Consider the following 22,274-nt stretch of genomic DNA (forward strand, 5'->3'; position numbering starts at 1 on the left):
TTTTAGCCAGGTAATCTGTCCAAAGTGCCTTGCGAGAGGAATAACATAGGGACATTTACCTGAGACTTTAATTCATTTAGGAGCAAATCATTCCACTTAATTACATTTTTCAGCTGTGAGGATTCACCCCTAAGTGTATATGTATTCTAACAATAACAGATTTTTGGTCATGAAAGAATTCTGTTAATAAATTGTTGTGACTGTTTTCTTATTCATTATGTGCATCTGTCATTTTCTACATTTCTAAAATAAATTCAAGATACATTTGCTACGTTTCAATAAATTGTTACAGTAGTTAAATGTAGACTTTTATTGATTAATGTACTGCATTCTTGAGGGAGCTAGCACATAAACATTTCATATCTGCCTTAAACTGTGCCAAATAACATTTTATTCGATGTAAAATCTTTATTGGTGCGTGTCAGTAAAAAAATGTCAAGCAGAACTGGGGGATAGACATATACAGTGCCTATAGATCTACACCACCTTGAACGTTTCTTTCACATTTTGTTGAGTTAGTGTGTCAGATAAAGATTTAATTGTAAAAAAAGTAATTGATCTACACAAAATACTCCATAATGGCAAAGTTAATTATTTTATATATATATATAAAAAAATGTATAGGCATTTCCCCCCCCCCCCACATTTTGTGACAGCTTTATTCTATAATGGATAAAATAATTATTTTCCCTCAATCTACACACAATACCCCATAATGACAAAAAACAACATGTTTTTATAAATGTTTGCATAAGGTTCCACAGTTGACAGTGCATGTCAGAGCAAAAACCAAGCCATGAGGTGGAAGGAATTGTCCGTAGAGCTCAGAGACAGAATAGTGTCGAGGCACAGAACTGGGGAAGGGTACCAAAACATTTCTGCAGCATTGAAGATCACCAAGAACACAGTGGCCTCCATTCTTAAATGGAACAAGTTTGGAACCACCAAGACTCTTCCTAGAGCTGGCCGCCCGGCCAAAATGAGCAATCGGGGTTAGAAGGGCCTTGGTCAGGTAGGTGACCAAGAACCCAATGGTCACTCTGACAGAGCTCCAGAGTTCCTCTGTGGAGATGGGAGAACCTTCCAGAAGGACAACCATCTCTGCAGCACTGCACCAATCAGGCCTTTATGGTAAAGCGGACAGATGGAAGCCACTCCTCAGTAAAAAGGCACATGACAGCCTGCTTGGAGTTTGCCAAAAGGCACCTAAAGACTCTCAGACTGTGAGAAACAAGATTCTCTGGTCTGATGAAACCAAGATCGAACTCTTTGGCCTCAATGCTAAGCGTCATGCGTGGTGGTGGCAGCATCATGCTGTGGGGCTGTGAGACATGTCAGGATTGAGGGAAAGATGAACAGAGCAAAGTACTGAGAGATCCTTGATGAAAACCTTCTCCAGAGCACCCATGACCTCAGACTGAGGCAAAGGTTCACCTTCCAACAGGACAATGACCCTAAGCACACAGCCTCTGAATGTCCTTGAGTGGCCCAGCCAGAGCCCGGACTTAAACCTGATCGAACATCTCTGGAGAGACCTGATAATATCTGTGCAGCAACAATTTAACAACAATTTAATCAATTTTAGAATAAGGCTGTAACGTAACAAAATGTAGAAAAAGTCAATGGGTCTGAATGCGCTGTAGTTCTTGCATAAGTATTCACCCCCTTTGTTTAGGCAAGCCTAAATTAGTTCAGAAGTTACATTTGGCTTAACAAATCACATACGTTATATGACTTCACTCTGTGTGAAATAACAGGGGTTGACATGATTTTTGAAGACTACCCACTCCTCTGTCCCCCATACATATAACATGTGTAAGGTCCCTCAGTGAAATATAGAATTTCAAGCACAGATTTAACTAAAGACCAGGGAGCTTTTTGAAAGCTTAAAAGGGCAGTGATTGGTAGATGGGTAAGAACAACAAATCAGACACCGAATATCTCTTCAAGCATAGTCAAGTTAATAATGATGCTGTTGATGATGTATTAAATCAGACACATCACAGATGCATCCTTGTGAACTGAGCTGCAGGGCAGGAAACTGCTTAGGGATGTCACCATGAGGCCATTGGTGATTTTAAAACAGCTATAGAGTTCAATGGCTGTGATGGGAGAACTGAGGATGGATCAACAACATTGTTGTGAGTGACTCCACAATAATGACCTTAATGACAGTGAAACAAATAAAAAAACAAGGCAAAGGAATACACTTTTTGGCCTAAATGCAAAGCTTTATGTTTGGGGCAAATCCAACACAACACATCACTTAGTAACTTCCTCCATCATGGTATGGGTCTGCAAAGATGGGGAGCTTTTCAGGATGAAAATAAATGGGATGGAGCTAAGCACAGGCAAAATCCTAGAAGAAAACCTGAATCAGTCATTGGGAAATTAATTCACCTTTCAGCAGAATCTACACTGGAGTTGCTTACCAAGATGGTGAATGTTCCTGAATGGCCAAGTTAATTTTGACTTAAATCTGCTTGAAAATTGGTGTAAAAATAAAGTTTCTTTGTCACATACACTGGATAGGTGCTGGTGTTGTTTTACAGGGTCATAGTATTACAGCACCCCCAGAGCAAATGAGGGTTTAGTGCCTTGCTCAAGGGCACAGACAGATCTTTCACTTTGGATATTTGAACCAGTGACCTTTCAGTTACTAGCCCAACACTCTAACCACTAGGCTACCTGCCACCCTAGCCATCCAACCCTGATCCCCAATACCTTGACAAGAGTTTGGAAGAATTTTGAAAATAATAAACGGGCAAATATTGCACAATACAGGTGTTAGGGCGGCAGGTAGCCTAGCGGTTAGAGCGTTGGGCCAGTAACCGAAAGGTCACTGGTTCGAATATCCAAGCCGAGAAGGTGAAAAATCTGCTTTTATAATCCTTACCAAAGAAGACTCACAGCTGTGTTTCAAATATGTATTGACCTGGGGGTGAATACTTATCTAATCAAGGTTTTATTTTTGATTCATCTTAAAAAAGTTAGAATTTTTCTTCCACTTTGACAGTGTATGTTTAGATTTTTTTTACAAAAAATGACAATTAAATCAATTTCAAGGGGGTATAGACTTTTTATACAGGCACTTTATGTGCTGTCTAATGTATGTCTTTGAAGATCCTATCATGACAAAAAGAGCCAATACCAAACACAGACCCTTCATTTTTCTGATAATGGCAGAATAATTTAATCTGCACCAGAGAATTTATACCGACTCATAATGAGACCACTTGCTGACAAAACAGATACATTCTTGAATTACATGGATTACAGTGACCCCCAAATCAAAAGCAACCCTTTCTTTTAAGTATAAAGGTAGCAGCAAACAATTTAGCGTTTCTTAAAATATATACTGTGTGTATATAAATATGTGTGTGTATGTATGTATGTATATATATATATATATATATATATATATATATATAGTACCAGTCAAAAGTTTGAACACACCTACTCATTCAAGGGTTTTATTTTTTTTACAATTTTCTACATAGCATCCTTCACTCATGCTGCCAAACATACCCTCGTAAAACTGACCATCCTACCGATCCTCGACTTCGGCGATGTCATCTATAAAATAGCCTCCAACACTCTACTCAACAAATTGGATGCAGTCTATCACAGTGCCATCCGTTTTGTCACCAAAGCCCCATATATTACCCACCATTGCGACCTGTACGCTCTCGTTGGCTGGCCATCGCTTCATACTCGTCGCCAAACCCACTGGCTCCAAGTCATCTACAAGTCTCTGCTAGGTAAAGCCCCGCCTTATCTCAGCTCACTGGTCACCATAGCAACACCCACCTTAGCACGCGCTCTAGCAGGTATATCTCACTGGTCACCCCCAAAGCCAATTCCTACTTTGGCCGCCTTTCCTTCCAGTTCTCTGCTGCCAATGACTGGAACGAACTGCAAAAATCACTGAAGCTGGAGACCCATATCTCCCTCACTAGCTTTAAGCACCAGCTGTCAGAGCAGCTCACAGATCACTGCACCTGTACATAGCCCATCTGTAAACAGCCCATCCAACTACCTCATCCCCATACTGTATGTATTTATCTTGCTCCTTTGCACCTCAGTATCTCTACTTGCACATTCATCTTCTGCACATCTACCATTCCAGTATCTAATTGCGATATTGTAATTACTTTGCCACCACGGCCTATTTATTGCATTACCTCCCTTATCTTACCTCATTTGCACTCACTGTATATAGATTAAATTTTTTTCTACTGTATTATTGACTATGTTTGTTTATTCCATGTGTAACTGTGTTGTATGTGTCGAATTGCTGTGCTTTATCTTGGTCAGGTCGCAGTTGTAAATGAGAACTTGTTCTCAACTAGCTTACCTGGTTAAATAAAGGCGAATAAAAAAAATTGAATAATAGTGAAGCCATCAAAACTATGAAATAACACATATGTATCATGTAGTAACCAAAAAAGTGTTAAATAAATACAAATATATTTTAATAAATCACAGTGTCACCAGCACAGTACCCCCACACCATCACACCTCCTCCATGCTTCACATTGGGAAACACATGCGGAGATCATCCGTTCACCTTGTCTGCGTCTCACTAAGGCATGACGGTTATAACCAAAAATGTCACATTTTCCACCGGTCTAACGTCCATTGCTCGTGTTTCTTGGCCCAAGCAAGTCTTCTTATTGGTGTCCTTTAGTAGTGGTTTCTTTGCAGCAATTTGACCATGAAGGCCTGATTTCACACAGTCTTCTCTGAACAGTTGATGTTGAGATGTGTCTGCTACTTGAACTCTGTGAAGCATTTATTTGGGATGCAATTTCTGGAGGCTGGTAACTCTAATAAACGTATCCTCTGCAGCAGAGGTAACTCTGGGTCTTCCTTTCCTGTGGCGGTCCTCATGAGAGCCAGTTTAATCATAGTGCTTTTTTTTAGCGACTGCACTTGAAGAACTGTTCAAAGTTCTTGAAATGTTCCGCAATGACTGGCATTCATGTCTTAAAGTAATGATGGACTGTGGTTCCTCTCTGCTTATTTGAGCTGTTCTTGCCATAAAGACTTGATCTTTTACCAAATAGGGTTATCTTCTGTATACCACCCCTACCTTGTCACAACACAACTGATTGGCTCAAACGCATTAATTCCACAAATTAAAAAGACACATCTGTTAATTTAAATGCATTTCAGGTGATTACCTCATGAAGCTGGTTGAGAGAATGCCAAGTGTGTGCAAAGATTGGCTACTTTGAAGAATATGAAATATAAAATATATTTTGATTTGTTTAACAATTTAGTGTTTACTACATGATTCCATATGTATTATTTCAAAGTTTTGATGTCTTCACTATTATTCTACAATGTAGAAAATAGTAAAAAAGTTTTGTGTGTCCAAACTTTTGACTGGTACTGTATATATATTTTAAAATCTCTCTGTCGTTAATGGCATTGCATACCTGCTGCATAAAAACATGAAAATTGCCAATGAGGAGACACAAGCCCACCCATAGATTTTAAAGGACCTGGCTGCGAATCCAGAGTTTCTGCCCCCACCCCTCTGGAAACCTATTTCTCAAAAGCTACAGATCACATTCTGTGCATGTGTTATTTTACGCACACATTTTTTCTACGTAGCTGCTGCTCACACTCCACCTCCCTCACTTTACACACCGTCTTCTGAACCATGATGTAGCCGGATATTCCTGAACAGCTGCAATGAAAACCCTTCAGCGATTTGAACAAACATTCAAGGCCGTTATGAAGGCTACAACCTTCTCCATCTGTTGTAATGGATAATGCAGTCACACAAGCAGGACGCAGTCCCTACACATTGAATTGGAGCAAAAACGATCTGCGTTTTGGTGATGTGGTTGCTGCCATATCGTAGCCACTAGCGCCAGCACCTTCCAAACTCAGTCCTCAGGACTACAGAGCTGATTCAAATGATCAAAGCTTGATGATTAGTTGATTATTTGAATCAGCTGTGTAGTGTTAGTGTAACTTTACGTCCGTCAACTCGCCCCGACCCGACCCGGGCACGAACCAGGGACCCTCTGCACACATCAACAACTGACACCCACGAAGCATCGTTACCCATCTCTCCACATTTCACATCCGTTACATTAGGGCAAAAACCAAAACGTGCACCGAGTATGGAAAACCCTGCACAGCAAACCCAGTTGCTGACAAATAACTACTACTTTGACTGCCTGTCTGACTCCTGCTTAGCCAATGTTTGCAATTCTGATTAAAAAAATAACATTAAATCGCCAATAAGACTGAGTGTCTTGCTTGTGTTTGATATGGCGCCGATAGACATGGCAGCTCTGCTTCTAGCTCCTAAGCATTTTTGCGTTGGAGCTAGGAACACAAGACTTTCGCTACACCCGCAATATGTGTATATGTGTATGTGACCAATAACATTTTATTTTATTTGCCTAGATAGCGCCATGTAAACTCCCCACTTAATTTGTCAATTGGGGCAAAAAAATTAATGCGAAGGGGCCTCTCGAGTGGCGCAGCGGTCTTACATGCTGACTAGACCGGACACGTTGTGTGCGCGAGCATCGCAAAATATATTTAGAAATCCATGTTATTCAATTATTGTACCCACACTGCTCGCGTGCACCAACGAGTGTCTGCGTTGCCAAGGGCTAAAATAAAAGTCATTCCTATTTCTGATGCAGATCGCGCTGCAAGTCCTCTCTCTCCCATCTCCTCATTGGTTTATAGAAGCAGGTACCCACGTGCCATCTCCTCATTGGTTATACCCACGTGGGTGATTGAAAGACAAAATGTTTTGCCGGTTTTCGTGGTAATACTATGAAAGTGTAGATGCCAATCACCATATAAGTTCAAAGATGAAAAAGCCTGGAAGAAGGAGAGATGACTAGAAACGATTCGGTTGGCCGTTTTATGTGTGGATTAATTGTCGGAGTAGAGGACCTTATGCATTTCAGGTAAAAGAACAACTCAATGTTTATATCCCAGGACAAATTAGCTAGCAACAGCAAGCTAGCTAAATAGGACAAATTAGCTAGAAAGTGCAAGCTAACTAGCTAAATTGCCATACATGTTTAATGCTTTTCGACCTGTCCCCAAATTAATGTAATTGGTTCAGAGTTTGTTTTGATATTTTAACCTGTGTGTCGTGATCGCGTTTGGTGTAGGGGGACAAAATACATTTATGTACGATGGCGCGCGCGCGCGCGCGCAGCCGGTTTGGGTTCAGTGTAAGGCACTGCAACGCAGTGCTAGAGGCGTCACTACAGATTCGGGTTTGATCCCGGGCTGTGTCACAGCCGACCGGGAGAACCATGAGGCGGCGCACAATTGTCCGGGTTAGGGGAGGGTCTGGCCGGCATGTCCTTGTCCCATCGCACTCTAGCAACTCCTGCGGCGGGCCGGGTGCATGCACGATGACACGGTTGCCACTTGGCGGTGTTTACTCCGACACATTGGTGCGGCTGGCTTCCCGGTTAAGCGAGCAGTGTGTCAAGAAGCAGTGCGGCTTGGCAGGGTCGTGTTTCGGGGGACACATGGCTCTCGACCTTCGCCTCTCCCGAGTCCGTAGGGGAGTTGCAGCGATGGAACGAAAGGGGTGAAAAGTAAAAAAAAACTAGAAAACAAGTTTGTATGAGCATGTTGATCATGTCTTTTGTGTAGGCTACAACATGTAAATAGCTACATGTAGCCTAACCCCCTTCCTGATAAAATACCATAAAACCATGCTTATGCTTAATAGCCTACTGAGGGATGGAATGCAGTAGTTGGAACATGCGGAGTGGACAGCAGCTACGTAAAAAATTCCAACATGCGCAGAAATAGTAACCAGCACTTGACCCCCCCTAGCTGTGACTCTACTGATAGCTACATTATTGAGGACAAATGTACTTTCTATGCCTGCGATGTGGTTGTCCCAGCTAGCTATCTTGAATGCACTAACTGTAAGTCGCTCTGGATAAGAGTGCCTGCTAAATGACTAACATGTAGGTTTCCAGAAAATCCAACACTGCTGCCACTCCATTACGCCCCCTCCCCCCTCCCCTCAATTGCCTCAATTCGTTGGTGCATAGACTCTACAAGGTGTTAAAAGCGTTCCGCAGGGATGCTTCCCAAAGTTGTTTCAAGTTGGCTGGATGTCCTTTGGGTGGTGGACCACTCTTGATACACACAGGAAACTGTTGAGTGTAAAAAACTCAACAGCGTTGCAGTTCTTGTCGTAAACCGGTGCACCTGGCACCACACCCCGTTCAAAGGCACTTAAATCTTTTATCTTGCCAATTCACCCTCTGAATGGCACACATACACAATCCATGTCTCAAGGCTTAAAAATCCTTCTTTAACCTGTCTCCTCCCCTTCATCTATACTGAGTGAAGTGGATTTAACAAGTTACATCAATAAGGGATCATCAATTTCACCTGGTCAGTCTATGTCATGGAAAGAGCAGGTTTTCTTAATATTTTGTACACTCAGTATACACACCCACACACTCCACTGAAATTAATGTAGAGCAGATTGACATATAAAAAATGCATGCAGAATTGTGTAGAAAAACAACAGTTAGTGATTTAGGAAGAGGTGGAATGGAATAGGGTGAGTCTTGGAACAGAATCATTAGCATCTTGGACTGGACTCCGCTAACAAGCTGATTTTACAAAAAGTTCAGAGTTTAAAATGCTTTCTCCTCTCCTATATCAACAGTAAAATAATTGTTTAACATATACACATCAAGGCAGTTAAAAACAGTGCTCTGAGTCCCACAATGATACTTAAATTTGGCCACAATATCTTTACAAGCACGTCATTCAGTAACTGTCAAACTAATTGTAATGTGATGACAGAGCTCCGTTAGGAAAGTCCCTCAGGCACCCTACTTCTTCAAAGAAAATATAAAAAACAAACATGTATATTTAGGAAAGGGAGACATTTCTGGCACATAATTGTGTACAAACTTAGCAGTGATATTGACACACATACAAACACATTGTTTTACAGACACACACAGACTACAACCTGACATGACTTGCCTTCTGATAGAGAAACACACACATAATGACCCTAAAGCAACCAGGGAGTTCATCCTGAATATGTACCAGGAGCAGAACCTAGACAGAGAGACTGTTTACTCCCACTTCACCTGTGCCAACGACACAGAGAACATCCGCGAGTAGTTTACTGCCTTCGAATACTCCCACCGCAGCCTCTTCTACAACCGCTGGCAGACCAAGCTGGCTTAAGGAAGTGCAAGGAGAAATTTCTGCCACATGGCTGTGTACAACCGGAGCAGTGATAGTGTTAGTGCTAGTGCAGCCTGTGTGTCTGCAAGATGTCTAGACAGTCTGTGTGTGTGTGTGTGTGTGTGTGTCTGTGTGTATGAGTATCTGTGTGAATGAAAGAGCAAGTCTAACCTGAGAGTAAGTAGGTAGTATACTGACGGAGGCACACCCTACCCTTGCGCACACACACACACACTATCAGTCAACGTTGTACTTTTGCCATGTCTCAGTGCTGGTTGGTGGCTCTATTGGAGTGACCAGTCAGTATTTGTGTAGACTCTCCCTGGCGTCCTCCAGCTTGGTAAGAACCCACTGTAGATAAACAAAACCACACATTTCAATACTAAACCATAGAATTACAGTTTGGTGTCATTTGCTGACAAATATTGTTTGGTGTGTGCAACGACAGCCACAAATGGCAGCAGTTTATGTTATGCTAACCCACCTCGGCTATTTCTGGACTTTTGAAGTTTATAATCTTCCCAAACTCTTTGGCATGGAACACAGACTTTACTCTCTCCTGAAACACATACAAGAAAGTTTTTTTTAAATATTTATTTTTAGATAACACATGATTTCTGAGAAATAGGGGGCCGTACTATGATATAATAAGGAGGAACAAACTGTTTGGATGCAAATGAGTTAAGGGGTATTCCCTACGCAGGCGTTTCCAGCTAGAGGGAGATACTCCTTTGGAAACGGGGAGCGGTTTATTCAGATGGTTATAATAAGCTGTTTGGTTAAGATGAGTTTCATTCACGTAGTATCGGGTATTACTTTGTGTGTGTATCACTACAATGGGCATATGAGGATACCTTTGCCTCTATCCGAAGCCTCCTCCCCTCCACGATCATGGGCTTCTTGGTGAACTCGTCAAATAGATACTGCCACTCACAGGTAAGCTGCCCAAATGTGCCTTTGGTCACGAAAAAGATTCCACTAGCGAGACGAGAGATAGATAGAGCCTCAGAACATTCACAGACAGCCATTACAGTCTACATTTAATATTACAAACCCCAGCCAGCCTCTTACCTTTTGGTGATCATCAAGAAATCTGACTCATTTACTTTGGCGTGAGCAAAGTATCTGTACTTGGCGAACTGTCCATTCTCAATTTTCTAAAAGAGAGGAATTTGCTTATCAGGTTATTTCAACACAATTCTAGAAAATAGGCACGTCTTTATCAAATTGGACATTTAAACATACAATATGCTAAACTAAATGCTAAGTCTACTGCTGATATGATAAGAGAAATTTGGTACCCTTTTCACACTTCGATTAAAATGGCTTTGGGATGTTCACCATTCACACTGGCTCTGGCAGGAGATCTGATGAGTACTGTTACTGATCTACATACTTCCACTACGGATCTGACAATGGCTTGCATGCAGGACACATCCTAGGCTCTGTTTGAATACTTGATGAATGCATCCTTCCTTTCTCCATTCTTTGAAGAAATCCCTGATCTGACATGGTTGGATTGGAGAAAGTTGTGCTACAACAGTTGCTTACACACATACATTTGTGTTAGATCAGTGATAACTTCAAGGGAAGAAGGAAGGAAGACGGGTGTATTTTTGAAGTATTCAAACAGGGCCATCATCTTTCCACTTGACTTGTGGACCATCTGTCATGTGACCAGAGATGTTAAACCACATCTAAATACTCCCCTGTGGTACACTGATACTTCTTTATTGAGTCTAACGCATACCTGTTATAAACCGTTTAAACCTTTCATAATTGCATGGTAATGAATGTTGATGAAGTGATAAGAAAAGGTTTGGATGAGAAAACGATGAAATAGATGTTTCAAAATGCACTTTATTCAGTAGGAAGAGCAGTGTTGGATATGAGTGAAAGACTGAGTGCATAGCCAAAATGCCATGAGGGAGGACTGCTGACTGACCATTACATCACTCCAGATCAATACAATATACAGTGGGCTCAAATTACTGGCACCCCTGACTGGCAATGCACAAAAAATACCTATAATATAAACAATATAATTATAGAGAAACTCAAAATACCAACATGTGAGAAATACTGTACTTTATTAATGTTTCAATGGAACACACCAAAATCATTTAATGATTTAATTAAAAACCAATGTCCTCCAAATCAAGGTTTCACAATTAATGGCATCCTTAAAGATGATTGGAAATAACATCTACCAAAATTAAACCAGGAATTACATTCCACTTATTTAAGTTAATCTAAGTCTTAAGAAACTATATTGGGCAATTACATCACTTCCTGTTTCACTAGGGTATAAAAATGCAAAATCCCTTTGTCATCCAACACCATGAAGAAAACAAAAGAACTGGCAGTTTTAAAAGAGACCGATGGTTGTAGACCTTCATTAATCTGGTAACGCTACAAGAAGATCCACAAACGATTGAATATACCACTGAGCACTGTCAGGGCAATTATAATAAAATTCAAAAGATATGGAACAGTTGAAACCTCACAGGTAGAGGACGCAAATGCATTTTGCCCCCCAGGATTGGGAGGAGGATGGTGAGAGAAGCAACAAAATCCCCAAGAATCACTGTGAAAGAATTGCAGGCCTTGGTAGTGTCTTGGGGTCACCAGGTTTCAAAAAGCACCATCAGACGCCACCTCCACAACCACAGGCTCTTTGGAAGGGTTGCCAGAAGAAAGCCCTTTCTGACCCCAAGACACAGACGCAAGCGCTTGGAGTTTGCCAAACGTCATTTAAATTATGACTGGAAGAAGGTGCTCTGGTCAGATGAGACCAAAGTTCAACGTTTTGGTCAGATACAGCATCGGCATATTTGGCGTCGAAACAAGAGATGCATACAAGGAGAGGCACCTCATACACCTGGTGAAATATGGTGGTGGGTCAGTGATGTTTTGGGGCTGTTTTAATTCCAGAGGTCCAGGGGCACTGGTTAAGATTGATGGCATAATGAATTCCACCAAGTATCAGGCAATTTTGAGGGCAGTTGATAAACGCAAAGCCAAGAATGTGAAGGATCTTGAAAGGATCTGCATAGAGGAATGGCCCAAAATCCCTCCAAATGTGTTCCTTAACCTTGTCAAACATTACAGAAAAAGACTCCATGCTGTTATCCTTGCCAGAGGTGGTTACACTAAGTACTAAATGAGGAGTGCCAATAATTATGGAACCTTGATTTTGGTGAAATTTATTTTGTATTATATAATTGTATGATTTTGGTTGGTTCCATTGAAACATTAATAAAGTACAGTATTTCTCACATGTTGGTATTTTTGAGTTTCTCTATAATTATATGGTTTTAAGTATTGTTTGTGCATTGCCAGTCAGGGATGCCAGTAATTTTGGAACCCACTGTATTTCATATTAACTTAATATGAATAATATCTACTTTTCCCCAAAAAGTCCTGGCTCTACGACAGCATAACATTAATATTTTTTTTAATCAATTAAATTATTATGATTAAAGATTTCTGACTCCGCCCCCTTACATGATAGGGCAGAAGGTTGGATGACAGATGAAGGGTAAAATAAATAAAATGATGGTTTTACATGACAAAATGCAAGGGGGTCCTGCCCTTGCAATGCTGGGCACATAGAGTTAACAAAAAATAAAGAACAGACGAGAATGACAAACAGCCTGGCAGCTGGTTATTAAGGAGGCCTAGAGTGTTAAAATGTCCTGCTGGAGCAGGCTACACCCCAGTGACCGACACAAACAAACATACAGTACACATTAAAAGCTATGGAAGACCAAAGCGTTAACTAGGACTTAGCAATTACACTCTAGCGGTCATCATCATCATCATTATCATCACTGCCAGTCCTATACCAATCAGTGAAGGCCACCCTTTTCTGTAGACATGACAAGAGAGCAGACCAAGCCAATGTCAGGGCAGACAGACAAGTCCGTCGCTAATAATATCCAGCTCTACAAAAACATCCATTCGTTTCCATTGAAGCAAATTATCACATAATTTCACCACTCAAAACATCAGTACAGCGCAGCTTCAAGAACAACTATGAAAGACCAAAGCATTACCTGTCACACCCTGATCTGTTTCACCTGTCTTTGTGCTTGTCTCCACCCCCTCCAGGTGTCACCCATCTTCTTCATTATCCCCAGTGTATTTATACCTGTGTTCTCTGTTTGTCTGTTGCCAGTTCGTCTTGTCAGATCTTACCAGCGTGTTTTCCTTTCTTCCTGCTTTCTCAAGTTCTGTTTCCTAGTCTCCCCGGTTCTGACCTTTCGGCCTGTCTGACCCTGAGCCTGCCTGCTATTCTGTACCTTATTGACTCTGCCCTGGATTACAGACCTCTGCCTGCCTTTGACCTGTCTTTTCATGCCCCCTTTTTGGGTCAATAAACATCTGTGACTCTAGCTGGGTCTTATTCTGAGTTCTGATATTACCTAGTGCTTATCAATTCCATTCTAGTTTTCATCATCCACATCAATAATAGTAACAATAATACATTTGATTTGTATAGAACTTTCTCATCATCATCATCATCACTGCCAGTTCTACTCCATTCAGTGTAAACCACCATTTTGTAGACATGACAAGAGAGAAGACAATGCGCCAATAGCAAGACAGAAAGACAGACAGACAGAAACACAGACACATACACACACTCAGAGACACAGACAGTACCGTGTCTGACGCTACTATTAATCTTCAACTCTACGAAAATCTTGTTAGCATTGAAAATAAAATAATCCCATCACTTCCCCAGTGAAACAGCAATACAGAAGTACATTAAAGCTTCAAGATAAACTGTTGGTACTCAAGCAACACCTAGAAACTGCAACTACAGTTACACCAAAACTAGACAAAACAACATTATTATCTCAATGCCTTAGCTCACGACATCTACAGTTCATGACGGTCCCATTCCAGCCCTGCAGGCCAAATTGAATTGAAATCGACCCAAACTCTGGCCATCTACATTGCTGACACATGCCAGATGTTACAAAGCCTGGATAGGCATTTAACATATCAGGTAACCAAAATCATAAGTTATACCAATCTGATGCCTGTCGATGACGTGGAATGAAACAATTGGTTGATGCAATGCAACACCTGCGTATCTAGTCAGGCAGGAGGAACTCGACCTCTGCCATGCTTTGTTCTTACTGCAGGCCTTAATACTGAAATCAGTTTTGGAATACTAACTGTCCAAACAGCAAGTTACTAGTGAACAAATCAGATTCATGTGTTCAGACAGCAGTCATTAGCTGACATGGCCACGCTAGTTGTCATAGTAATGACTGGTGTGTGCACAGTGGTGTAGGCTGACTGGTGGGAGTGGTGTAGGCTGACTGGTGGGAGTGGTGTAGGCTGACTGGCGGGAGTGGTGTAGGCTGAAGGCTGATTGGCGAGAATGGTGCAGGCTGACTGGTGGTGGTGCAGGCTGACTGGTGGTGGTGGTGTAGGCTGACTGTCCAAGCCTGCACCACGCACCACCGAGTCAGCCTCGCACCACCGTACCAACGTCAGCCCTGCAACCAACCACATAGTCAGCCTGCATTCCACCACCATCCCAGTCAGCTCTGCACCACTACTACCAGTCCTAGCCTGCACGCACCACCACCAGTCAGCCTGCACACCGACCAACCAGTCGCCTGCACCACCACCGACCAGTCAAGCCTCGCCACCTACTACTCAGCCTGCATCCCACCACTCAGCCTGCCACCACCACCAACCAGTCCGCACTGCACCACCATCCACCAGTCAGCCTGCACAACCACTCAGGCCTGCACCACCACCACCAAGTGCCTAGCCTCACCACCCGGCCACCAGTTCGAGCCTGCACCACCGCCGACCAGTCCAGCCTGCAACCGGAACGCCGTCCAGCTCGCCAGTCCTGCAGGAACACCGACCCGCAGTCTAGTCGTCCTGCACCACCAGGGCGCACCTTAGTCAAGCTGCACCCACGCTCCGTCAAGCCTGCAAGCCACTGCCAGGCTGAGTGCTCACGCACCGACTCAGTCACCTGCACCACCACAGCCACATAGTCACCTGCACAACCGCCACCCTAGTTCCAGCCTGGCACCAACCGCCACCTAGTCAAGCCTGCACCACCGTCGCCACCGATCAGCCTGCACCAACCACCACCAGGTCAGCCTGCACCACATACCAGTGCATGCCTGCACGCACTCGTACCAAGTTCAGTCAGCTTGCTACGCACTTCAGTCAGCCTTGCACCACCCCCAGTGTCCCAAGCCTGCACCACCATCAGTCAGCCCTGCACCACCATACTGCAGTCCAGCCTGGCATCCACCGCCGACCAAGTCAGCCCTGCACCACCACCTCATCAGTCACATTGCCGTACCAAACAACCTACGTCCCAGACCTGGCCACACCACTGTCAGACCTGCCCACCAACCACTCAGTCAGCGCTGCACCTACCACCAGCCTCAGCCTGGCACCACCACCAGCGCAGTCCAGCCTGCAGCAACTCACGCAGCCTGAGTCACCACCAATCCACCGAAGTGCAGCTCCTGCCACCAGCCGACACCGAACCAGTTCAGCCTGCACACACCGCGCACTCAGTCAGTCCTGCAGCCACCGTCACTCAGTCAGCCTGGCACCAAGACGCCTACCAGCTCAGTCCCTGCGACTCACCGCCGACCAGTTCAGCCTGCCACCAGCGGCACCAGTCAGCCTGCACCACGCCCAGTCAGCCTGCACACCACCACATCAGTCAGCCTTGGCAACCACCATCAGTCAGCCTGCCACCACCACACCAGTCAGCCTGCCCACCATCGTCAGCCTGCACACAACGCACTCAGTCAGCCTGCAACACCAGCTCAGCCAACCACACAGTCAGCTGCACACCACCAGTCAGGCCTGCACCCACCAGTCCTAACGAGCCACCAATCGCCTGCACAGTCGACCAATGTCAGCCTGCACCACTCGCACCGCTGACAGCAGTCAGGTCACTAACAGACCACCACCACTCTCCAAGTCAGCCTGCAACCACGCCACGTTCAGCCTGCACCACCGAGCCGTACCCAGTCAGCCTGCACACCAAGCAGCCGGCGCACCAGTCAGCTGCACCACCGCCCCAAGCCAGCCTCACACGCCAGTCACCTGCACCACTCACCAGTCAGGCTGTCACACTCAGTCAGCACCTGCACCCTCATCAGCTTGCACCACCCGACACAGTCAGCCTGCCACCACCACTCTAGCCTGCACCAATCCATGCTAGTCAGCCCTATGCCACGGACCACCAACCATGTCCGAACGCACCGCCATCAGCCTCAACCACCCCAGTCGTCAGTCCCTGCACCACCACCATGCCTGACCACAGTCAGCCTGAACACACCGCCACCAGTCAGCTGCCCAGATCAGCCTGCACCAACCGCCAGTTCAGGCCTGCACCACCATCCAGTCAGCCTGCAACCACCACAGATCAGCCTGCACACCCGCCCACCAGTCAGCCTGCACAACCACTCGTCAGCTGCCCACCACCACCCAGTCAGCCTTGCCCACCGCCTGGTGAGCCTGCAACCCACCGCACAGCCGCCTTGTTCATCTCTACTGCCGAACCAGTCAGCCTGCACCAACCGCCATGTCGTACCCACCCAACAGTCAGGCCTGCACCACCGACCGCCATTCCAGCATGCAGTCACCAGCCACTTGTCAGCCTGCACACCATCCAGTCGCTGTCACACGCATTTCACTCAGTAAGCTCTCATCCACCTCAACACAGCTGCCACCACCAGTCAGCCTGCCACCACCCGCATCCAAAGTCAAGCCTTGCACCACACTCGCCAGTCACCTGCATCCACCGGCCAGTCAGCCTGCATCCACCGCCAGGTCAGCCCTGCACCACCGCACAGTCAGCCTGCAACACAACCGCCAGTCTCAGCCTGCACACCTTGACAGTCAGTACCCACCCAAAGTCCACCTACCACCTCAGTCAAGTCCTGCACACCATTTCCTCCAGGCACCTCACTCAGCCTGACCACCTAGTCAGCCGCTGCACCACACCAGTCCTGCTCACACCGTAACCTACCACCATCAGGCCTGCACCACCGCCACCAGTCAGTCCTGCCACCACTCGACCAACCCAGTCAGCCTTGCACACCACGCACCAGTACAGTCCTCCCAACCTGCCTACGATTCAGCCTGCATCACCGCCAGCATCAGTCAGCCCAATCCAACCCACCTCAAGCCAACAGTGCACAGACCTCCTCGCACGCACCCAGTGCTCACCACCGCCAGCAGTCACAGTCAGCCTGCACCACCATCAAGTCAGCCTGCACCACCCCACCAGTCAGCCTGCACCACCGACCAGTCCATCCTGCACCACCACCAGTCAGCCTCACCACCAGTCCACCAGTCAGCCTGCCACCACCACCCACAGTCAGCCTGCACCACCACCAAGTTCCAAGCTGGCACCACCTGACCTCATCAGTTAGCTCATTCACGCAACCATCAGTCAGCCTGCACCTACACCAGTCAGCCTGCACCACCAATCAGTCAGCCCTGCAACCACATCAGCTACCCACCCAAGTCTCAGCCTGCACCTACGCACCACCAGTCAGCCTGCATTACCACCTGATCCAGTCCAGCTCTTGCATCCACCGCCAAGTCAGCCTGCCACCACCACCTTCAGCCCTTGCACCAACCACACTCTGCACCAGCCAGTCAGCCTGCACCACCCCAGTCAGCCTGCACACATCACCACAGTCAGCCCTGCACAACCACTCAGCCTGCACCACCATCACCAAGTCAGCCTGCACCACCACCACCAGTCAGCCTGCACCACCGCCACCCGTCAGCCTGCACCACCGCACAGTCAGCCTGCACCACCCACCAGTCAGCCTGCACCACCCCACCAGTCAGCCTGCACCACCACCCCAGTCAGCCTGCACCACCCCCCAGTCAGCCTGCACCACACCATCAGTCAGCTGCACCAACCACAGTCAGCCTGCACCACCCATCAGTCCAGCCTGCACCACCACAGTCAGCCTGCACCACCACCAGTCAGCCTGCACCACCTGCACCAGTCAGCCTGCACCACCACCACAGTCAGCCTGCACCACTCACCAGTCCAGCCTGCACCAACCTCAGCCCTGCACCACCCACCACCAGTCAGCCCTGCACCAATCACGACCACAGCCTGCACCACCCACCACCAGCCAGCCGCAGCCATCACGGCAACCCGCACCTACACGCCGACCACCACAGTCAGCCTGCCACCACCCCCCAGTCGCAGCCTGCACCACGCAGCCAACCACCGTCAGCCTCGCACCACCAGCCTAGCGCCTACCCATGCCAGTAAGCCTGCATCCACCGCATAGCCTGCACCACGCCAGTCAGCCTGCACCACGCCAAGTCAGCCTGCACCGCCACCGAGTCCCAGTCCTGCACGCACCAGCCTCGTTCACTTTCTGCACCAACCACCTCAAGTCAGCCTGCCAACCACGCCATACAGCCCTGCACCACCACTTCTCAGTTCAGCCTGCACCACCACTCAGTCAGCCTGCACCACCCACCAGTCAGCCTGCACCCAGCCGGCATCCAGGTCCAGCCTGCACCACCTCGCCACCAGGTCAGTGCCTGCACCACCGCTCTACCAGTTCAGGCCTGCTTCCACCGCCCAGTCAGCCTGCTACCATCCGCTCAGTCAGCCTCACCACCATACAGTCCAGCCTGCCACGCCATCCTCATCAGGTCAGCCTGCAACCATCCGCCCCGGCCACCATCATCCTGCAACAACGCCGTCCAGCCTACACCACCACGCTACCCAGCACCTGCACCCACCACCAGTCAGCCTGCAATCCACCACCAGTCAGCCTGCACCACCTACCATCAGTTCCAGCTTTGCCCAACCTGCCCACCGCAGTCAGCCTAGCACTCACCACCCAGTCAGCCTGCCACCACCCCATCAGTCAGCCCTCATCCACCGACCAGTCAGCCTACATCCAACCACCGATCAGTCCAGCTTGTCACCACCTACCAGTGCAGCCTACACCAACCACTTCAGTGAGCCTGCACCCCCACATCAGCCTATACACCACCCACCACCAGTCAGCCTACACACCACATCAGTTCAGCTTGCACATGCCACGCAGTGCAAGCCTACAGCTCACCATCAGTCAGCCTTGCACCCCATCAGTCAGCCTACACCACGCACCTACCAGTCAGCCTTGCCACCCCCATCATTCACCTACACCACCACCACCAGTAACCCTGCACCACACCATCAGCCTGCACCCACCATACAGTCAGGCCTACATTCCACCACCACCAGTCAGCCCTGCACGCACCACCACCGTCAGCCTGTCATCCACCATCCAGTCAGACCTCGGCACCACCATCAGTCAGCCTACACCATCACCGCCATGCAGGCTATCCACCAGCGGCAGTTCAGCCTGCTACCACACTCCGCCAGTGCAGTCTAGCATCCACCACCGCCAGCAGCCTACACCACCCCCGGCAGTCAGCCGCAAGTCACCACCTCGCCAGTCAGCCTGCATCACAGCCCGCCAAGTCAGTCCTGCATCACCACCACCCAGTCAGTCCTGAATCATCCACGCCACACGTCCAGCCTGCATTAACCACCACCTAGTCGTCAGTCCGTGCATCACTACAGTCAGCTGCATCTACCACCACCAGTCAGCCCTGCATCAACCCACCAGATCAGTCGCCTTGCACAACCATCAGTCAGCCTGCACCACCGTCCGAGTCAGCCTACACCAACCACACCAGTCGAGCGCTGCACCACCGGATTCGCAAGCCATCCTCAGTAACACAGCCTCCCCTCCCACACGATCAACCTTCCAACGAGCAGCATAAAGGGGACTATTCCGACACAAATGACATAGAGCTGAGCTAACGGTGAGTAATGGAAATAAATTAACACTGAGAACTTCGTTTGTGACGTGTGGGTGTACAGTCTAGGAAGGGCAGAATTAATGTGTTCGTGAATAGGTCATGTGGTAAAATTGGCAGGGTTTAGAAGTGACACTCAGTTTTCCACCTGTAGGTGGCTAAGCATGAAGCCGCTTCGAGTTAGTGCGGCCAGTGCTCACATAGCCCGGTCTTGAGAGCTCATGAGGTCGGAGTCTGGGCGCTACGCGGCCTGTTCCTCAATAGCAGGCTATGCCTCCGACTGATCTGTAGACTTCTTTCAGGTGGTTAGATTTAACGGGCTTTTTTCATGGATTGGATTAATTACCACGGGGTATACGGTCTACTCTCGCTTGACATGTCGTACTCTGGTGTTATACAGTACAAACAGGAATATTTTGTGGCCATTAATTCTGCATGCAGAGTCCCTCAATTTGGTGTTTGTTCCATTTTTGTGAATCTAAGTTTGTGAGCTGATTACCCAGACTCACCAACCATAATAGGATGCAATGGGTATCACTAATAACTGCATTCAGTCGATTAGCCCAGATTCCTAATTGCATGATGTTCAAATTTATTTAGTTTACAAATTTCCTTCTTTGATGCAGCGAGAGAATGCCCTTACTTAGCTTGTCTCTCTCAGCTCGTTCACAGCGTTGTGAAAGTTACCTGTGCGCTTGAATGTTTAGGCCGAGGTCATGTATGTTTTTGTAGTGCTCTAGGGCAATCGGTGTCCTAGGCTAGTAATTTGTAATTGTGTGCCTCTGGCAACTAGTGAACCTTTTTGGAACAAGCCTAATTGAGTTTAGCGTTGCGAGAGAGAATTTAAGCTGTAAGGCCCGTAGGTCTGAAACAAAATTGTGTGCCAGAACGATCTAGGTTCTGGCTGTGTCTCCTTGTGGTTGGTGACATGAAGCACCCATGATCATCAGAAACAGTAACATTTGCACCTTTCTGAAGATGTCTCATGTAGAGGTGAGGCTCTCGTTTTTGTTCTCCTTCTCTCCTTCTCTCACACTTTAAATGATTACTGCAAGATAAGACATGGAAGACTGGGAGGGAGATGGTAGGATTGATCAGTAGATCTCTCTCGCTCTCTGAGCTCAGCTTGATAATGAAGAGAAGAAAAAGGTGGAAACAGAATTAAATATCAGAACCATGGCTGAATACACACTACTACACACAGCACACGCTACGAGCAGCACACACAACAACAACACAGGACTGTCACCAATTGTAGACACACACACACACACACACACACACTAACTACACACAAACAGGCACACTAGCACACGACACAACACACACACACACACAGAGAGTGGAGGATTAATGGGGAAACTGTTTAATGAAGGATGATCCACTGTCCAGTGCTGGCAGCTCTCACATAGAGAGAGGACTATCACGTGGAGGCCACTTAGAATCTTGCACAGATGCCGTCTGGCTCATCAACTGTGCAGATACGACCGACATTTCGACCATTGAGAGAACCTCTCATCATCGGCTGTTATGACTGGAGAGTAGCTACTGGCTATTCAAATACGGCAGGGCTGTTTGGATCGCGATGTTGACAGGAGAAGTAATTGTTATTTCCACCCCAATCCCTGTGTAACGTTTGATTTGAAAATGGTCAATTGCGCATCCATGTCTCGCGCTACTCTGCCCCAGGATAATCCCTACATGTAATTTAACCAGTAAAAATGCCAGATCAGGTGCCGGATTAAAAAGCTGATCAATATATACAAATAATACATATCAATGAACTTCACTTTGTGTCAACTTATTCAAATAAGTCGGAGTATAAAGCCATTATGAAGAGCTGATTACAGTCGATCAGGCAAGCTTCTAGCAGTACCGACCACTATTTAGTGAGAATCTAAAACTAGACGAAAGTTGGACAATGTTTTAGTCCTATAAGCCATCACCCCTTCGCTATAAACTAGATTTCTTGCAGCACACAACAGGAACTTGTGTTATATTCTCGAGAAATGGCTGTAACTGTGTAGTGGATCAAAGACCGTTAGGAAAACATGAAGATAACGATCACACTGTCTAGAGAGCTTGAAAAGAAACAAGGATAACTGATCTAGACGACTTCTTGGTATAAAAAATCATTGAAAAGGCAAACATCTTCGCCAGTGGGTGTGAATCTTCCACTGGTA

At 46.6% G+C, this 22,274-nt stretch overlaps 1 protein-coding gene across 1 annotated transcript in view; it reads right to left on the reverse strand.

The window, feature by feature from the left end:
- Positions 1 to 8,423: 8,423 nt before the first annotated feature.
- LOC111973719 (intermembrane lipid transfer protein VPS13A-like) overlaps positions 8,424 to 22,274 on the reverse strand; it is an 82,686-nt gene continuing 68,835 nt past the window's right edge. Inside the window, 4 exon segments of the mRNA XM_024001108.2 lie at positions 8,424 to 9,579; positions 9,713 to 9,787; positions 10,083 to 10,206; positions 10,300 to 10,385. Coding sequence (XP_023856876.1) covers positions 9,529 to 9,579; positions 9,713 to 9,787; positions 10,083 to 10,206; positions 10,300 to 10,385 — 336 coding nt within the window. The 3' untranslated portion in view covers positions 8,424 to 9,528.

Source organism: Salvelinus sp. IW2-2015, linkage group LG15 (assembly GCF_002910315.2).
Source record: "Salvelinus sp. IW2-2015 linkage group LG15, ASM291031v2, whole genome shotgun sequence".
In the NCBI taxonomy this organism is placed as follows: domain Eukaryota; kingdom Metazoa; phylum Chordata; class Actinopteri; order Salmoniformes; family Salmonidae; genus Salvelinus; species Salvelinus sp. IW2-2015.